Source organism: Pantherophis guttatus, chromosome 13 (genome assembly GCF_059756535.1).
Source record: "Pantherophis guttatus breed Tessera chromosome 13, ASM5975653v1, whole genome shotgun sequence".
NCBI classification, from domain to species: domain Eukaryota; kingdom Metazoa; phylum Chordata; class Lepidosauria; order Squamata; family Colubridae; genus Pantherophis; species Pantherophis guttatus.
This window is the reverse complement of record NC_142075.1, coordinates 16,763,541-16,783,697: the sequence shown is the minus strand read 5'-3', so window position 1 is coordinate 16,783,697 and position 20,157 is coordinate 16,763,541. Positions and strand designations below refer to the sequence as shown.

At 44.1% G+C, this 20,157-nt stretch overlaps 1 protein-coding gene across 1 annotated transcript in view; it reads left to right on the top strand.

The window, feature by feature from the left end:
• PDE8A (phosphodiesterase 8A) overlaps positions 1-20,157 on the top strand; it is a 100,345-nt gene that overhangs the window by 53,654 nt on the left and 26,534 nt on the right. The window contains exons 2-5 of the mRNA XM_034434657.3: positions 12,751-12,807; positions 13,736-13,926; positions 15,333-15,389; positions 19,072-19,129. Coding sequence (XP_034290548.1) covers positions 12,751-12,807; positions 13,736-13,926; positions 15,333-15,389; positions 19,072-19,129 — 363 coding nt within the window. The remainder of the gene's footprint in view (positions 1-12,750; positions 12,808-13,735; positions 13,927-15,332; positions 15,390-19,071; positions 19,130-20,157) is intronic.

Genomic DNA, 20,157 nt, shown 5'->3' with positions numbered 1-20,157 from the left:
GCCATGGGTGGGCGAACCCATGGTGGGTGTGGCCAGGGGGTGTGACAGGCAGCACTCGGCCTCCTGCACGCCCCTGGGAACAAAAACGGGCCGCGGGAGGGGGACGCCGCACCTCCCCCCCTCCGTGCCCCGTTTTGGGCCTCCCTAAGGTTGCCAGGTCTGCTTCCAAAAAATAGCGGACAAGCGGGGGTTGGGGGGGGTTAAGTAGTAAAAAAATATAAAAAAAAATTACAATTAAATTATATATAATTTAAAACTTCATGGAATTCTGACTCTCAAAACTCAAAAAATGATTTCAACTCTTCTCGTTTCTTCGCAAAATTCGAAAATTCGGCAAAAACCTTCAGCACTACATTTTCGATATCAAAAGATAACTGCTTTAATGCATTTTTTCGCTGTTGTGTAAAATGTGATTATTGCAATGAGCATTCGATCTTTGTCTCATTCTAAGTTATGAAAAAAAAGACAAAACACGATTCTCCTATCCTTATTCTCTTAGACTGTACAGCTTTAGATTATGTACCATTTCATCATAAAGCTTTTGAATAAAAAAAATGTCCACTATTTTTTTTAAAAATAGTGTTTAAAAAAATAGTGAACATAATGTGAAAAAAGTGGACTGTCCACTCAAATAGTGGACACCTGGCAACCGTAGGCCTCCCTGCACTTACCTGGGAGCCAAAATGGGGCACATGGGGACTCCTAGAAGGGGCGGGGCTAGGAGAGGCGGGGCCAGCCAACAATTTAACTACCAATTCGCCCGAACCGGCCCGAACCGGCTGAATCCCAAGGAAGCCAATGCTGTGCTTAGTTACCTTTTTTTTGAAACTTCTACTCAAAATATTTTCTTCCTGGGCTTGGAAAAATGGTCGATCTCTTCCTTTCTTAAAATCTTAGCTCTCTTGTGATGTTATTTCGACTTCCCGTTTGAATGCAGCATCTTGGAGGTGTTGCAAGAACTGGTTTGCTTGGTTTCTTATCATTTTTTCCCCTCGAATTTGACCAGACTTCAGTTGGATTAGTCGATCCGTAACATACGTTTAAATGGAAGCCACATGGTGGTAGAGATTTTCTGAATCTCTTTTGCTTCTCTCGGTGAAGGCTCAGATGCAGCAATTCCATCCAGAAATATTTAATTTAATTTAATTTAATTTAATTTAATTTTAATTTAATTTAATTTAATTTAATTTAATTTCCAATTTATATACCGCCCTTCTCCCTGAGGACTCAGGGCGGTGTACAGCCAAGATAAAAAACATAGAATACAAATATTAAAACATTTAAAAAATATATATAAATTTCGGCCCGAAAGTTAAGATATCACAAACTAATTAAAAGAATCTAAAAATTTCTTCTAAGCCAACCCGGCTTGCTGAAAAAGATAGGTTTTCAGGGAACGACGGAAGGCATTGACAAATATAGGAGCAAAATTCACGATTTGTTTTTTTTTTCCTTTTCACGTGGCCAATATATCTTTCAGAGCAGCAGCTGCGGTTTTACCCTAACTCCTAAAATGTAACTTGTGTGCAGTTGCCTTAAAAGCCAAGTTTTTTGCATGTGCAGGAATGTGGTTGTTAAAATCATGGCTTGGCCTTCAAACAAGGACAGTATTCTAATATGGGCCAAAAGCTTTCCATATCTACTTGGGGCCAATGGTCTGTAAAAATGCCATTTTTATGCCACTCCTTTCTTTTCCTCTACATTATCTCACTCCAGCTATGGTTCTTCAGAAATATTTATTCATTCATGTGCTCTAGTGCTCCCCGCAAATTTAGGGTGGGAATCCCCAACCCCACGGTCCAGGGAACGGCACCGGACTGCGGCATGCCAGCAAACAAGCCGTGCAAACAAGCGAAGCCCCATCTGCAGTACACAAAACCACACTCCCCAGTCCATGGAAAAAACTCTCGCCACGGAACTGATCCTTGAGGGGTTTGTCTAGTCCAGGGGTCTGCAACCTTAAATACTCAAAGAGCCATTTGGACCCATTTCCCACAGAAAAGAAAACACCGGGAGCCACAAAACCTGGGTGGGTGTGGCCAACTCGATGTCACTCACTTCCACCAGTCACATGACCCCCCCCAGCCACGCCTACCCAGCCGGTCATTAGGGCAGAGAACCAGTTGTTAAAAAAACACCAGGAACCACAAAATCCTTTTGACACATCTCTCTCTCCCCTCCCTCTCTCCCTCTTTTCCTCCCTCTCTCCCCCCTCCTTCTCTCTCTGTATCTCTCTGTCTGTGCTCTGGCCGCTTCTCCATCCCCCACCGTCGCCCTTACCTTCTCAGGCCAAGCGAGGAGTGACTGAGAAGGGAGGGCCAGCCAGTGGTGGGATCACCTGACAGGGAGCCACAGCAGAGGGTCCAAAGAGCCACATGTGGCTCTGGAGCCGCAGGTTCTGACCCCTGGTCTAGTCTAGTGAAAAGAAGGACTAGGGGTGACATGAGAGCAGTGTTCGAATATCTAAAGCAGAGGTGTCAAACTCGATTTCATTGAGGGCCACATCAGGATTGTGTTTGACCTCTGGGAGGGGGGAGGGGGGCATGTCTGGGGGGACATGACCAGCTTGATGTCACTCATGTCGGGGTCGCCTGTGGTGGCCCGAGCGCTCTGCCAGCGAAAACGGGCTCCCAAGCTCCATTTTCGGCTGCGATGGCCTCCTGCAACCCTCTGCCAGTGAAAACGTAGCTCTATGAAAATGGCTGCCCGCAGCCCTCCCGAACTCCATTTTTGCTGGCGGGCCAGTCCTTCTCTGTTTCCATGGTGGCCCTGTGGGCCAGATCTAAGCACCCCGTGGGCCAGATTCAGCCCCTAGGCCTTGAGTTTGACACCTCTGATCTAAAGGGTGGCCACTAAGAAGAGACTATAAACTGATTCTCCAAATCACCTGAGGGCAGGACAAGAAGCAACGTGTGGAAATGAATCAAGGAAAGAAGCAAGCTAGAACTAAGGAGAAATTTCCTGGCGGTGGGAACAATGAATCAGTGGAACAATTTGTCTCCAGAAGTTGTGGGTGCTCCATTACTGAAGGTTTTTAAGAAGAGATTGGACAACCATTTGTCTGAAATGGTATAAGGTTTCCTGCCTGAGCAGGGGGTTGGGCTCAGTGGGGAAATCCAATTTTTTTTTACTACCGATTCTGTGGGTGTGGCTTGGTGGGCGTGGCAGGGAAAGGATACTGCAAAATCTTAATTCCCACCCCACTCTGGGACCAGCCAGAGGTGGTATTTGCCGGTTCTCCGAACTGCTCAAAATTTCCGCTACCAGTTCTCCGAACTGCTCAAAATTTTTGCTACCGGTTCTCCAAACTACTCAAAATTTCTGCTACCGGTTCTCCGAACTGCTCAAAATTTCCGCTACCGGTTCTCCGAACTGCTCAAAATTTCCGCTACCGGTTCTCCGAACTGCTCAAAATTTCCGCTACCAGTTCTCTGAACTGCTCAAAATTTTTGCTACCGGTTCTCCAAACTATTCAAAATTTCTGCTACCGGTTCTCCGAACTGCTCAAAATTTCTGCTACCGGTTCTCCGAACTGCTCAAAATTTCCGCTACCGGTTCTCCGAACTGCTCAAAATTTCCGCTACCGGTTCTCCAGAACCTATCAGAACTGCTGGATTTTATACCTGGTTGGGCTAGTAGATCTCACAGGTCCCTTCCAACCCTGATTCTATTCTATTCTGCTCTGCTCTAATCAAGGAGCGGACCAACCTAGAAGTGAGAAGAAATTTCCTGACAAAACAGTTAGAAGAGGTGTAGGGATTTAGGTGGGATCTGTAAGGCTAGCAGAGCGTCACTTATGAGTCAAAACTAACTCATGTTAAGCATGTCACTGCCAACATTCAGCATGAGCTCTGGGAAAACTTGTACCTTTGTCCTTTTTAATCTGGCGAGCAGAAAAGCAAACTAGCTTTGGGACTCCTTGTTCTTCGCCTGTTCTAACTTCTGATTACGGCTGAGCCATCTTGTAACTTTCTTTGATGCCTGTTTTTTTTTTTTGTATCAAGAAAAGTTGTAAATCCATTAACTTAAATTGCACTGCTGGTTGTAAAAAGAGGCGAGAAGCCAGACAGAGAACACTCAAGTTTGGTTCAGCGGTTGCAATATTTAACAGTGACGACATGGATTGTGGGTTTGACAGGATGGTTATTAAAAAAATAATGGAAATAGCTACTGGCTGTTGTGACCCAGGCCCAAGTAGGTAGTATTAGACGCAAACAGTTCCAAAACAAACAGACTTTATTAGAACATCTGAGAATTAACTCATTTTCAGCGTAGTCCAAACTAAATCAAAACAAATTCTTCATAACACAAATTCTTCAGTCTAATCACCAACCTTGGTATAATTAGGCAAACTGCCAAAGGCTTCTCTTGGCAAAACTTCAGAAGCAGAAGACGCCGACCAGAGATAAATGCAGCAAGACAAGAACAAGTCTATCAACGTTGTTTTCCAATGAAGAGCCCAAGAGTCGTTGCTGGTCTTTTAAGCCTTATGGGAGGGGCCAATCATCTGTTGGCCCTACTCCCGAGTTGTCCTCTTTGCTGTAGCTGCTCTTGCCTTCTGGCAGCTCTTCTCATGCGTGCATTAGGAACAGGCTCCTCCTGTTCCTCTGCCTCTCTACTATCAGCCTCTGGAGGTTCCGGAGTCCATACCTCACTCCCCGATGGCCCTGGCCCCATCTCTGACGCAGAGCCCTCATCCAGGCCTTCCCCAGCCTCCAGGACTGGCCGATGTTCTTCCTCAGCCTCAGTGCTGTCCAACTACGCTGCCAGCTCCGCAGGCTGCTGGTGGACCACAACACTGGCAAAGCCTACGGGAGGGGCGACGGGGGGGTGGGGGGCTTGGATATAGGATAACAATAGCGTGGCATTTGGGGCCAAAGAAACGATAAAAGAGAATATTTGTAACTCAGTCCTTAGTGCTCTCTCTGAGCTTGGTTGTTTTGTCGCAGACGTTTCGTTACCCAAACTAGATAACATCATCTGTACACCATTAAATGTACTCTACCCAAACTGCCTTCTGCACCAGTTGAAGCTTCCAAACACTCTTCAAGGGCAGCCCCACGTGGCGTGCATTGCAGTCATTGCAAAAATCCCTTCGTGCCCGGTGCAAATGGGCAGGGGCGACTTTCTGAGAATTCAAGCTTGGGGATTAGGCAGCAATCGAAACAGAGATCTTTATGCCAAGCAGCTCTGCTCTCCCTGCCTCCCCTCCCTCCAGGTATTTGGAGAGCAAGGCAGGGGTGGGCTTCAACAATTTTAGCTTCTTTGCCTGGTTGCTGGGTGGGCGTGGCCTAGTCGGCCTCCTGCACCATGGTGGGGGAGTGTTCTTGCCCTCCCCGGGCTCCAGAGGCTTTCCTCGAGCCTCAGGAGGACAAAAATGTCCTCCCCAGGCTCCGGAGGCCCTCTGGAGGCTGGAAACGGGCCTGTTTCTGGCCTTCCCGAACTTCCGGTAGGCCCGTTTTTTGCCCTCCCAGAGCCTCTGCGCATGCCCTGCATTTACCTGCATCCAAAATGGGCCACTTGGGGACTCCTGGGAGGGACAGGGTGGGGTGGGAGGAGCCAGCCAGGAATAGGATTTGGGGGTTCTCCGAACTGCACAGAATCTTAGCTAGAGGTTCTTCTGAACCCCTGCAAACCCCCAGCAGCCCCACCCCTGGAGCAAGGCCATTGGGAACTTTTGCATTCTGTGGAAAGGAAAAAAAAAAAAGAAAAGAAAAGAATTAGGTTTACGCAGACATTCACACAAGTAGGTTTTGGTTGTGGCTGGATGGCACAGAATGACTCATGGCCAGGAGGAGAAACTTGAAGTGCTTTTATGGGTTATGTCAGGTCAATGTCTCGTTTATTTGCCCTTTGATTCCAATCAGTCATGCTCATTTGGCCATAACTATTTTAGGATCTTTTCCAATGTATGTTACTGGGGTGTTTTGTTTTTTTTTAAATTCGTCAGTAAATAAAAGGGTAAATAGCTTGTTTCCAGGCACTGGAGAATGAGAGGGATGGAATTGTGGGGAAGGGGGAACCAATCTCTATAGCAGTGGTGGGTTGCCCCTGGTTCAGTCCGGTTCTATAGAACCGGTAGTAAAACCGGTAGGAGGCTCCACCCACCCACCACAACATCATCATGGGTGATCTGCGCATGGGCAGACGCGTGCACGCGCTCGTGCTGTGAACCGGTAGTAAAGGTAAGTAGAACCCACCCCTGCTCTACAGGTAGTCCTTGAAATTACAACAGTTTATTTTGTAATTGCCACAAAGAAGAGGGAGTCAAGCTATTCTCCAAAGCACCTGAGGGTAGGACAAGAAGCCATGGGTGGAAACTAATCAAGGAGAGAAGCAATTTAGAATTAAGAAGCAATTTCCTGACAGTGAGAACAATTAATCAGTGGAACAACTTGCCTCCAGAAGTTGTAAATGCTCCAACACTGGGAATTTTTAAGAAGAGATTAGGCAACCATTTGTCTGAAGTGGTGTAGGGTTTCCTGCCAGGACAGGGGGTTGGACTAGAAGACCTCCAAGGTCCCTTCCAATTCTATTCTATTCTATTCTATTCTATTCTATTCTATTCTATTCTATTCTATTCTATTCTATTCTATTCAGAAGAATCTGTGAATTTTAAGTACGTCAAATGTATCTCTCTCTCTCTCTCTCTTCTTGCCTGTCAGAAGAGTGCCAAGTTAGTCAATAATTTTGTGTGCATGACTTGCAAACAGAAAAACATGCCCTGACCTAAATGACGTTGGCTTTGCGTTGTTATTTATTTATTTATTTATTTAAAAAAAGAACAACTCGGTTACCCAATTGGCCGAGTCAGCAAAAAGGAAAAAGAGCAGACAATGTAAGATGCCTCTTGTAACTCAGCAACATTTCTAATTTAAACTCTCCCCAGCTCAGTTTTCAAACAACTTTTGTTTTCCATACGGTCATGTCTCTAATTCGAAGAGAGGATTTTAAATGTCTCCGCTTCTAAACCCAGAAAGATGCTCACCAAATAGAGGTTATCCCAAGTATTTGTAGGGCGGCTGGGGAATTCTGGGAGTTGACGTCCACAAGTTTTAAAAGTTGCCAAGGCTGGATACTCCTGATTTAAAGTAAATCCTGGGCCTAAAATGGACCATAATGTCCAGCCAGCCGATTTGATCAACTGGATTCATGTATTTGCTTCCTATTTGCATCCTTTCTTCATTAATAATTGTACCTGTTCGTTGAGTGAATTGAGAATGCTGGTAGGCTATGCAATGCAGATGACCAAGGCAGTAGGATTGGATGCTTTTCTTGATTTTTTTATTTGTTGTTGTAGTAGCGATTTATAAAGTCCTTCTCATAATTTTTAATTCTGGATAATGTAAAAAAAAAAAAACACACACTCAGGGAAAAATACACCTTAAAACAACCAAAACCCAAATCAAGAACGTTTTGCCTTCTTACCTGTCTCCTTTTCTTCTTCTTCTTCTTTTTAAAGGAAAATAAGTACTTTGAATAATTTGAATAAATCTGGGCCATCTCACCACTCTTTGCTCCAAATTATGAACAAGGAAACAAGCACAGACCTGCAGGATCCTAACAAGTCCAAAATGTCTATTTTGCTTCCTTTCTGGCACTCATAAATATTCATTTACGAGACCAGCCAGATTCCACTAGTGAAAGAATGATGCTGGGATTCAGAATGATGGGTGAGGATGTGGGACAGTGCAAATAACAGAATGACAGAGTTGCAAGGGATCTTGGAGGTCTTCTGGTCCACCCCCCTAGTTCAAGTATACCAATACTTTATACCAATAACATTCCAGACAAATGGCTGTCTAGTTCCTTCTTAAAAACCTCCAGTGTTGGAGCATCCACAACTTAACGAAATGTCTCCATAGTTCTAGGTTGACTCTCTCCTTGATTAGTTTCCATCCATTGCTTCTTGTTCTGCCTCTGATGCTTTGGAAAAACAGGTTAATCCCTTGTTCTTTGTGGCAACCCCTCAAACATTGGAACAGGGGTGGGGCTGCTGGGGGTTCACAGGGGTTCGGGAGAACCTCTAGCTAAGATTCTGTGCAGTTCGGAGAACCCCCAAATCACACTCCTGGCTGGCCCCGCCCACCCCACCCCTCCCAGGAATCCCCACACGGCCCATTTTGGATGCAGGTAAGTGCGGGGCATGCACGGAGGCTCAGGGAGGGCAAAAAACGGGCATTGCTACTGGCAGAGTTTGGGTAAGCTAAAAACAGGCCCGTTTCCGGCCTCCAGAGCCTGGGGAGGCCGTTTTCACCCTCCTGGAGGTTCAGAAAAAGCCTCTGAAGCCCGGGGAGGGCAAAAAGTCCCTCCCTGCCATGGTGCAGGAGTCCGACTAGGCCACGCCCACACAGATAACCCGTTGCTAAAATTTATGAAGCCCACCCCTGCATTGGAACACTGCTATAATGTTCCCCCAAGTCCTTCTTTTCCCTAGACTAGACAATCAGTCATCTGGCTTTCTGGATATTTGGGAGTCCATCCCTAACTCTCAGCCGACCTTGCTGGGCTATTGCAGGACAAGGGAGAAACAGCAGTCCCAGCAGCAACTGTCTGTCCAACTTCCTTGACTTGTCCTCTCTTGAGTAAGAACGGACATGTGATGTAGATTAATCATCAACAGCAATAATGGAGGGGAGGACCACTCATAGTATAAAACATTTGCTCAAGGCATCCTGGAGCTGATTCTGTTCATTGGGGACTTTCAGCATTATTCATCAAGAAGTGTTTATATAAGTGGAGAAAGATGAATGTCTGTTTTTTTCTTTCCCATCCCTTCTTCCTGTTGTCCTCTGTGTTTGGGAACGTAACTGTGTTCCTCGTCCTTAATTTTTTGTACCGTGCCTAAGAAGCTTTCCGTATTCATAGGCAGAAGTAGGCAGCCTTCCAAAAATTTGGGAGTTTTCAACTTTCAACTCTCATCTGACTAAACATGCAGAAACGTCAAACATCTACCTATCCAAGCTTCAATTCCTAGTCACCACTGGAGCCCTTTTAGCAGGGGTGAAATGCAAAATTTGTTACTACCAGTTCTGTGGGCATGGCTTGGTGGTGGTGGGGGGTTTAATGTGACTGGGTGGGCATTGCCAACTTTTTTTTTTAAACATATGTGCGAGGGGAACCTTTCCCTTTTACAGATCAAATTTTTGCATGGTGAAGAGATGAGTTGGGTTGGAGATAGTTGGTAGCCTCCTATGTAAAGTTCATACCCCTGAATCCTTAGGAATAGGAAGAGAGAATGTGTAATAAAGACATGAACCGATGAGGGTTGGTGAGACAGTGGGAGATTCAAGCTTGAGGAGTTTCTGGACTTCGAGAGCTATTAAGCAATGGAACAGTTCCATGACTCTAGAAAGAGAAAGAGCAGCAAAGATGATTAGGGGGATTGAAGGCTAAAACATATCAAGAACGGTTGCAGGAATTGGGTATGTCTAATTTAATGAAAAGAAGGACTAGGGGTGACAAGATAGCAGTGCTCTAATATTTGAGGAAGCTACCACAAAGAAGTGGGGATCAACCTATTCTCCAAAGCACCTGAGGGCAGGACAAGAAGCAACGGATGCAAACTAATCAAGGAGAGAATCAATCCAGAATTAAGGAGAAATTTCCTATCAGTGAGAACAATTAATCAGTGGAACAGCTTGCCTCCAGAAGTTGTAGGTGCTCCATCACTGGAGGTTTTCAAGAAGAGATTGGACCATGATTTGCCTTATAGGATCTCCTGCTTGAGCAGGGAAGGGGTTGGACTAGAAGATCTCCACGATCCCTTCCAACTCTGTTCTCCCTCTTATCTCCCTCTTTGGGGTTTCAGTTTTAAAATGTAAATTAAATGGGTGATTTCTAAAGTAATAAATGAAAAAGCATCTGAAGGTCTTAAGGTCAGTAGTGTTCCAAGTGATGGAGCTGGGGAGAAAGTGTGTAATTTTCAGACTTTCATGTGGTGTGCGAGATAGTCTGCTGACTCTTTAAAAACTACTCATTGGAGTAATTCCTCAAGTTCTGGACAGCGGGAGGATTAAACCAGATCACAACCTGTGGTTTTACTGGGAAAGATAACATTGTAAAAATTCCTGCTTCGTACTCATCAGAATCTGTTTGCAATAAATCCAATGCACGTGCCTCAAATCCTCTCTTTTGCTGCGCTTATCCAAATCCTTTCCAACAGTTTAATTTTAAGATAAAGGAAAATCAACATGTTGTTCCTAGAAATACAGTTCAAGGATTTGTGGCGAGCGTGGTGTAAACAGAAAAATAGGATGAATAGAATAGAATAGAATAGAATAGAATAGAATAGAATAGAATAGAATAGAATAGAATAGAATAGAATAGAATAGAATAGAATAGAATTCTTTATTGGCCAAGTGTGATTGGACATACAAGGAATTTGTCTTTGGTGCATACGCTCTCAGTGTACAATAAAGAAGAGATACATTCATCAAGAATCATAAGGTACAATACTTAATGATAGTCATAGGTTACCAATAAGCAATATCAATATAAATCGTAAGGATACCAGCAAAAAGGTTACAGTCATACAGTCATAAGTGGGAGGAGATGGGTGATGGGAACGATGAGAAGATGAGAAGATTAATAGTAGTGCAGACTTGGTAATTAGTTTGACAGTGTTGAGGGAATTATTTGTTTAGCAGAGTGATAGTGTTTGTTAAGGATTAGAGTTATAGCTGCAATGTAGTGGACTCCATAGCCCAGGGCAGAACGAAGGGATATCTATGCGTATGGTTGGTGTGTCAAAATATTCAAGATGGTAGCCTTGATTATGTGATAAAAGTCTGTCTCTTGCTATATGCTTTGTCAATGAATACAGGTAGCCCTCAACATACAAAGGTAAATGGAGCTTGCTCGTTACGGTCATATGTCATAATGATCATAAAATGGCTTGACCATGTGACCAACCAGATTTTACAATCTTTTATTACAGCGGTCTTTGAGCAAATCAATGGTTTGCTGTTGGCATGGTTTTGTCTCATGTGGTGATGTCATAATCTAGGTCATAAATTCCCCTTTTGGGGTTGGTTGTGACTTTGAACCGTTACTAAGCAACCGGTTGTAACTCAAGGACCAAAGGGATGAGCGAACCTTCAATCAAATAGTCATGATTGACATTTTGGAGGATATCTCTGCTATGAGCATCTTGGATAGACTTCCACAGTAATGGAGGACAACGTCTTGGTGTTAGTACTATTGTACCGCCGCATAAAAAACGTAGAACTATCAACTTATATTTTGTTTCAGACAACAAAAAGTTTGGAGTCAGCCAAAACCAGAGAGAAATCCATTCATTTACTTACAGGCTCTCCTTCCATCAGTTTTTATTTTTTATTTATTTTATTTATTTATTCATTCATTTGACATTTAGTCAAACATGTATAAGATAACAGATATAAGTATAAACATAATTATGAACACAGGAAATAGATACAAATAAATGGGACATTAGGACAGGGACGGAAGGCATACTGGTGCACTTATGCACGCCCCTTACAGACCTCTTAGGAATGGGGTGAGGTCAACAGTAGACAGTCTAAGGTTAAAAGTTATGGGGGTTTGGGGGTGAGACTACAGAGTCTGGTAGTGCATTCCAGGCATTGACCACTCTGTTGCTGAAGTTGTATTTTCTGCAATAGAGTTTGGAGCGGTTCACTTTAAGTTTGTATCTATAGTGTGCTTGTGTATTGTTGTGGTTGAAGCTGAAGTAGTCATGGACAGGTAGGACATTGTAGAAGTTGCTATTCAGATTCAGAATAATCAGAAGCTGAGCGAAAAAATAATAATACTAATTTCACTAACTTCAGAGTTAAATTGTGTAAGCCCCTTTTCAGCTGTTACAGCTACTGTTTTCTGTTGATAGTTTGTCCTTTATTGGTCTAATGTTTTTCAAAGATTTTTAAGCAAAGAATGACATCACCCCTTACGGTTTCCTTGCTAAATTGTTGTTACGTATTTCCGTGCACCCAGAACATCAATATAGGGAAAAAAAACATGATTGTCTAGCTGTAAATAAAATGCATTGTTTACCCATTCTGCTTGCATCAGGTTGAGGTTTCTTTATATATATACTTTTGATTAAACAATTTAAAAAGGAGACTAAAAAAATAACAAGGACTAATGTAAAGTAAGGAAAGGAAAGGAAAAAGAAATCAAAAGAAAAAGCTAAAAGTACAGAAAGAAACTATAAAATTTATTGCTGTTTTTTTTTTTATTCTTTCCTTTTTGCGTCAGGCTGGTTTCAAACGTTTTTTACCCAAACAGGTAGCAGGTTTAGCAAGTTCTGTGATTAATTATTATTGTAATTTTAGTCCTCTTAAGACACGGCCAACCGAAAAGCTTTGGACTGAGCTGATTCATTTACTCTTTTAGAGTTGTTGTAACTGATTGCAAATTCCATGCGGTTTTGAGATTGACACTTGGTGTTTCTGAGTTTGGAATGAAGCCAGGAAGTGAAGTCTGTGTTTCTTTGCCTAAATGCAGCATATCTGTCTGGCTCAAATAACCAGGAGCATTTGCTGAGTTCAATGCACAATAGTGTTTATCATTGCTACCTATACACAAGAGTCTGGCCAACTAACTGTCAGAGTTAAATAGGCTCTAGATAAGGGTCAACGGAAATTTGCAGGGAGCTGGAATGGGAACATAAAGATTCCAGACTGATGACACGTTTAACTCCACCTTCTATCTCAGGCTGCTCTTCTCCTGCAACATCATTTAAATTTGTCCCTTTCTTCTTCCTAGGCACTGGGAACCGATGTGCAATTTGGCCCTATGAGACTCCACCGAGAGCAACTTCAGGTAAGCCTCTGTTAAAGACGCATCTCTTGATTTGTCCAGGAATTGGTTACTTAAATGAAGAAATGCCTATACATTATTGCTGGCTTCTTCAGTAGCATTTTCAGCTGAAGTGTTTTCATAGCATCCTATACTAGTAAAAAAAGGAATGGAACAAAGCCAGGTAAAATGTGCTTTTTGGAGCAATATTCACAGCCCATTTCACGGAGGATTGAGCTAATAAAGAGAAATTCCTGAGTTAAATTGGGGCATTTGTGCAAGCGCACATATGTATCAGTTATACGTAGGTATATAAATTGGGAAATTTATGGTCATTCCAGCAGGTTTAATCCAAAGTGTAGACCTAGTCAGAGTGTGTCTGTGTGTCTGTGTGTGTTTTCACACACACATAAACACATTCTGCCTACAGGTAGGTGTAAATGTTGAGATTTATTGACATTCCAGCAGCTCTAATCCAAATATAAGCACAGTTGGAATGCCTGGAATTGCTTAGAAGTATGAACTAAGAGCTAAGAGTTGCTTGGAGAATATTCGATTTAGCTGAATATTGAAATGGTCCAAAGGTATCAGTGCAGCCGTAGCCTGACTCTGTAAATCTCTTAGAGAGGCTGACTCTGTAAATCGCTCTGTAAAGAACTGTGAAGCGGTATATACCATGTTTCCCCGAAAATAAGACCCTGTCTTATATTTTTTTGAACCCTGAAATAAGCACTTGGCTGATTGGGCTTATTATCAGGGGATGTCTTATTTTGGGGGAAACAGGGTAAGTCTAACTGCTATTCCTACTATAAACATCTTAATAAGGACTTAGGGTCCATGAATCCTGTGACCAAAGTTATGTGCAAAAGATTTCAGATTTTTGATAAGAGTCTTCCCCCCCCCTCCTTTCTTTCTGTGATACCTATATATATCTTTCTTTTCCTTTAATTAGGTACTCTTAGTGTTTGCCAAAGAAGACAACCAGAGCAATGGATTTTGCTGGGCCTGTGAAAAAGCAGGCTTCCGTTGTAGCATTGCCAGGACACCTGAATCTGCCCTTGAGTGTTTTTTGGATAAACAGCATGAAATCATCATTATCGATCACAGGAATTCGAGATACTTTGATGCAGAAACGCTATGCAGGTGAGTCCTTTTTTTTTTTTTTTTGCAAGCAAACTCTTGTAATATGGGACTCGCTAACCAGCCTTGTTGACAAAGTCATGATGCCCTGGGGATGTTTGGCATCTGGCCACTCTTCGTGCGGAGATCCTTTTGTATGAGGGTTAAACCCTTCCCTGGCTCTCGGTATTTACATTCGAAATAACGTTGGAAGTATTTGATGCATTCGCTTTATAATCTGACTGTCAGGTTTCGATGCTATCTCAAAATAAATGAATTTCCAAACTGTCCTATCTTCCAAGTCACTTTCCTGATTCCTTCTTCGTCAGATCACAGGAATGTCTCCCCCCTCTCACATCTCCAAGGAGACAGAATCTTCAAAGGGATTTAGTAGGCAAAAGTTCAGGCTTCTCCTCCCTTTATTATATGTCAGTGCTGGGATGCTGACACTGACTTTCATTCAAGAGATCAGTGGCATAACGAATGCTCCAGGGAGAATAATTAATCAGTGGAAAAAAGCTTAATTCCCGGAGCTGTGGGTACTCCATCACCGGAGTTTTTCCGAAATAGACTGGACAGTCATTTGACTGGGATGGTATAAGATCAGGGGTGAGTTGCTGGGGGTTTGCAGAGGTTTGGGAGAACCTCTAGCTAAGATTCTGTGCAGTTCGGAGAACCCCAAATCCCACTCCTGGCTGGCCCTGCCCCGCCCACACCTATCCTCCCAGGAGTCCCCATGCGGCCCATTTTGGATGCAGGTAAGTGCAGGGCGCATGCGGAGGCTTAGGAAGGCTGAAAAACGGGGCTACCGGAAGTTCGGGAAGGCCGGAAATGCCTCCAGAGGGCCTCTGGAGCCTGGGGAGGCCGTTTTTGTCCTCCCGAAGGCTTGAGGAAAGCCTCCAGAGCCCGGGGAGGGCAAAAGCAATCTCCCCTGCCGTGATGCAGGAGGCCGACTAGGCCACACCCATCATGGCCAGACCCACCCAGCAACCAGGCAGAGAACCCCTTGCTAAAATGTTTGAAGCCCACCCCTGTATAAGGTCTCCTGCCTTGAGCATGGCAGTGGACTAGAAGACCTTTGAGGTTCCCTCCAGGCCTACGAGTCTATGTTCTATGTTCTCTTTTCTCTGATTTTCTCAGCAGCTCATCCTGTAAATTAGATTGGACAACTAACTGGCTCAGTCACTCAAAAAACTTTTGTGTCTAAAGGACGGACTAGAAACTTGGGTCTTCCCACTCCTAGTTCAACACTTTCACGACTACATCACATTAGTTCTCAACGGTTTCTTGACGTTTCTTAATGGTTAGGTGTTGGGTGTTTTCTTTCCGATTTAGACCTGTATGAACGCCAGTGAAATATTCTTATGTTGATTTCAAGCACGTCATGGAACCCACCACAATTTCTTTACCTTCCCTTTTTTTCCCAAAAGGTCCATTAGAACAACAAAACCATCCGAAAACACTGTTATTATTGGGGTCGTGCGGAGGTAAGTGTGGAAATATTATTATTAACAGTATCCGAATAAAACATAGACGAAGGCAAAAAGGCAGGCTTGGAAGCGTGTAACTGGAAATCAAGAGCCATTCTCTCTGATTGTTACTGACATTTAGCTGACTATGTAGCTGTGGCCTTTCGAGTTTTAGGAATGGGGCTGGTAGGCAGAAAAGACCAAAATAGAGTGACTGAAGATAATTCAAGAATGGATGTGCAGCTGTGGGTGGAGCCACATGTGATGGAAGAAGACCTGTGTCTTCTTGAATTGTGCGCCTGCTAAAATATGAGAGTTGGGGAGAAGAGGACGGTGATTTTCCCCACCTACTACTACAAGGTGCTGTGGATTACAGTCGGGCACAAGGAATGGCATCTTGAGCTGATCAGAGTTGCTTCTTTATTGCTGCCTGCCTATTTACAAGGATCTCACCAGACGGATTACATTCTCTTGATAAAGAATTCAGGAATTTTCAGGCAGAGATGAGGTGATGTGGCCTTCATCTCTTCCGTCCCTACAAAGACTCCAAGCTCACCAATCTTTTCACTCCACCCCTCACTCTAGCTGGAGATTCCGCCATGTTTATGGGCCGTATACCTCCTTGTTGCTGTTGTCCCAAAGGTGCTTTTTCAAGAGGCAACTGGACTTCCTTGTTTTTTCTTTTGAAGACATTTCGCTTCTCATCCATTTCGCTTCTTCAGCTCTGACTGGATGGTGGGAAATGGAAGGATTTATATTCCTTGCAGGCAGCTGGTCATTTGCATCCTTTTAGCAGGTCGTTGAGGCCATTTGGAGGTTTATCTGTGACCTCTTTGTTGTTGCTAAGTCGCTAACTTGTGTCCGGCTATTTGCAACCCATGGTCTATAGCAGTGATGGCAAACCTTTTAGACACCGAGTGCCCAAACTGCACGCGGCCATGCCCAAACTGAAAGGTGTGCACACGCACAAACTTGCACATGTGCAGACTTGCGTGTTTGCATGCACAGCACATGCGTAAATGTGTGCATGCATGGACATGCGTGTATGCGTAGCAGAGACCCGAAGACCGGTTGGCCGGCAGTAGGCAGGGCATCCCAACACCACCAGCGCAGCAAGAAGTAAGATCTTTTTCTTTTGTGAGCTTCTGTTTCATCGTTTGCAGGGAAACAGAAGCTGACGAAAGAAATGCCATGGAGATCTGACCTGGGGCGACGGCGTGTGTGCCAGCAGAGAGGGCTCTGTGTGCCACCTCTGGTACGTGTGCCATAGGTTCGCCATCACAGGTCTATAGCATGCTGTCCCCCAATCTTCCCCTATAACATATTGGACACCTTTACTGCAGAGGTGGTATTCAGCCGGTTCGGACCAATTCAGGCGAACTGGTAGCAGAAATCATGGGTGGACCTTCCTACGCGCCCCGGCTGTATGCCATCCTATTTAGGATTTTTTTTTTCAGGCCTGGCACATGTGCGGAAGGTGCGCGCGCGAGCAAAGTGCATGCACAGAAGGCTGGGCGCGGGCGCAGAAGGCGCGCAGGCGCAGCGAACCAGTGGTAACAAAATGTGAAGCCCACCACTGCTTTACTGATATTGGACACCTTCTGATGACAGGAGCTCATTTTCTGGCGTCATATCTCTTAGGCAGTGAACCATGAAGGAGATATACAAGTGATGGCAAACCTTTTTGGCACCGAGTACCGAAAAGATCATCTGGAAACGTCACATGGAAATGTTGTGCGCGCTCTTTGGGGCCGCGCTCCAGAAAAGCCAAACTTCCAGGTTGTAGCATGCATGTGCGTGTGACGATCAGCCAGCCGGCACGCATGTGTAGGCTGGTTTTCGGCACTGCCGCTCGCACGAAGGGATCGCGCCATGGAAAAGCCAAACTTCCTGGTTCTGATGCACATGCGCACTCAAAAATCAGCTGGCTGGCACCGGATTTTGGCGCTGCTGCGCGTGCAAAGGACAGCTGATCATGACGCGTGCATGCACACCAGAAACCCAGAAGACAAACAGGCAAGACCGCGCGTGCCGGGCGACATGGCTTCGCGTGCCACTTTGGGCACACATGCCATAGGTTCGCCATCACGGAGATATACCTTTAGTCTCTTAAAATATTTGGTGCCCATGCAGATGGGTAAATAAAGCTATCCCCTCTAAATTGTTCTTGCGTGCTGTTTCCCATTAACTCTGCAATTTGCATCTCTTGTCCTACGTTCTCTTGAAACCTTCCTCCCTCCGTTCTCAAAACCAAGGGCCACGGTCTTTGCCAGCCAATGGTACAACTTTTCATCAAAGCATCCCGTTTTGCGCCAGCTGGGGATAATTCACGGTGATCTTGTTTTCATAAATAGGGATCTGTGGCATTGCTCATGTTGATTGTGGTGACTTCGCATCTGTATTTACATTCGAATATGCAACTCTCTAAATCAGTCCAGCAAAAGCGGTGCCTTTATGAAAAAAAAAAACCCTGCAATTCTTGCGAAACACGGAGCGTTTGCTGCCAAGCTAGAAGTTCTTCTCCGGCCAAGTACATTTCCAAGTTCAAATCCTGGCTGGGAGAAGGAAAAAAAAAATGTCTGATTTTGGGGAGTAAAGAATAGTGGCTGGGAAAGTGTTTAACATTTTCTCCTGTCTTCTCTGCTAGCGCTCCTGACCTTTGCTTTAATACTGTTTGGGTGTGATCTTTTCTTTTTTCTTTTTCTTTTTAAAAAAAATGGAACTATTGCTGTCTCGTAGCTCTGATTTAAGCGTAGAGGCTAGAAAAGTTCTGAATTTGAAAGGCTGGTGCAGTGGGAGAGACCGTTTTAGAATAATCGCATTGGAGTATTTGATTTTGCAAACCGGTGCTAAGCATAACAGCAGCCCGCAAAGGGGGAGCAAACCAGAAGAAAGGGAACAGAGGGAATAGACAGAGAAGAAAAAAGAACTTGCATGCTCCCACATTAAAAAGAAAAGAAAAGAATTCTATGGACCTCTGCTCTCTTCTAAATTGAGGCCTGGCTAGGTGGCTCAGTGGCTAAGACACTGAGCTTGTCGATCAGAAAAGTCAGCAGTTTGGCGGTTCGAATCCCTAGTAAAGGTCTCCTGTGTGAGCCGGGGGTTGGACTAGACGATCTCCAAGGTCCCTTCCAACTCTTAAGGTAAGAGCCGAGGTGGCGCAGTGGTTAGAGTGCAGTACTGCAGCTACTTCAGCTGACTGCTAGTTCAGCAGATCAGCGGATCAAATCTCACCGGCTCAAGGTTGACTCAGCCTTCCATCCTTCCGAGGTGGGTAAAATGAGGACCCAGATTGTTGGGGGGAAATATGCTATTTAGTATGCTGTCTTTGGTGTAAGCCGCCCAGAGTCCTTGGAGAGTGGGCAGCATAGAAATGGAAATAATAAATAAATGAATGAATGAATGAATGAATGAATAAATAAATAAACAAACAAACAAACAAACAAACAAACAAACAAACAAACAAACAAACAAATAAATAAATAAATAAATAAATAAATAAATAAATAAATAAACTCTTGTTACTGTTACCCGAAGTTCTGTAGCCTTTCAAAAGCCACTGGATTTTAAAGTTTGAAAGACTTCCGTTTATTTAATACTGATCAGCGATACAGCCTCTCATCATCTGCAGATATTAATATTTCAAGGATGAGCCAGGAAAATAAAATCCTCTTAACATCTTTCTGTTCTTTCTTTCCAGACATGCAGATCGTGAAGAGTCATCATTGTTGCCCTTTCTTTCTGCAGGCTTCACAAGGGTAGGTCTACTTATTTATAGTCATCTTTTCCTATATATATTGTGTATATATATATATATATACACACACAATTGTATTGTATATATATATATATACACACACACACACATATATATATACTGTATTGACTGAATGCCTGAATCTACATGTGCATGCTGACAATCTCAGACTGATTTTGCCAAAGGCTGGGGGAAAAATATTTCCCCACTTTGTGAACATCAGCTCAAGGATTACTGAGAGCATGTTTAGGTTAAAATAGAATCGAATAACAGAGTTGGAAGGGACCTTGGAGGTCTTCTAGTCCAACCCCCTGCTTAGGCAGGAAACCCTGCACCACTTCAGACAATGGTTATCCAACATCTTCTTAAACACTTCCAGTGTTGGAGCATTCACAGGAATATCCCTAACCATGTAGAGCAGATTGCTTAGTTTTATATTTCTCTACTGTAGGAGAAGGGGATGTGGTGGCTCAGTAGCTAAGATGCTGAATTTGTCGATCAGAAGGTCGGCAGTTCAGTGGTTCAAATCCCTAGCGCCCCATAACAGGGTGAGTTCCCATTACTTGTCCCAGCTTCTGCCAACCTAGCAGTTCGAAAGCACGTTAAAAATGCAAGTAGAATTATAGGGACCACCTTTGGTGGGAAGGTAACAGCGCTCCATGCACCTTCGGCATTGAGTCACGCCGACCACATGACCACGGAGATGTCTTCGGACAGCGCTGGCTCTTCAGCTTAGAAATGGAGATGACACTGCCCCCCCAGAGCCGGAAACGACTAGCACATATGTGCGAGGGGAACCTTTACCTTTACCTTTTTACTTTAAGAGAAATTTTAACGAGGGAGGGAAGGGGGAGGATAACCATCATAATTGGTTAATGACATGTCATCAAATTATTGTCAACTGTGATTGACCATACAGATAGATTTTCATAAATCATAGATCAACTGAAAGCTGATGACCATAGATGAAGGGCTGAAAGAGTAAGGGGGAAAGGGAATGGGAGACAGATGCAGGGTGAGCCTGAGGGA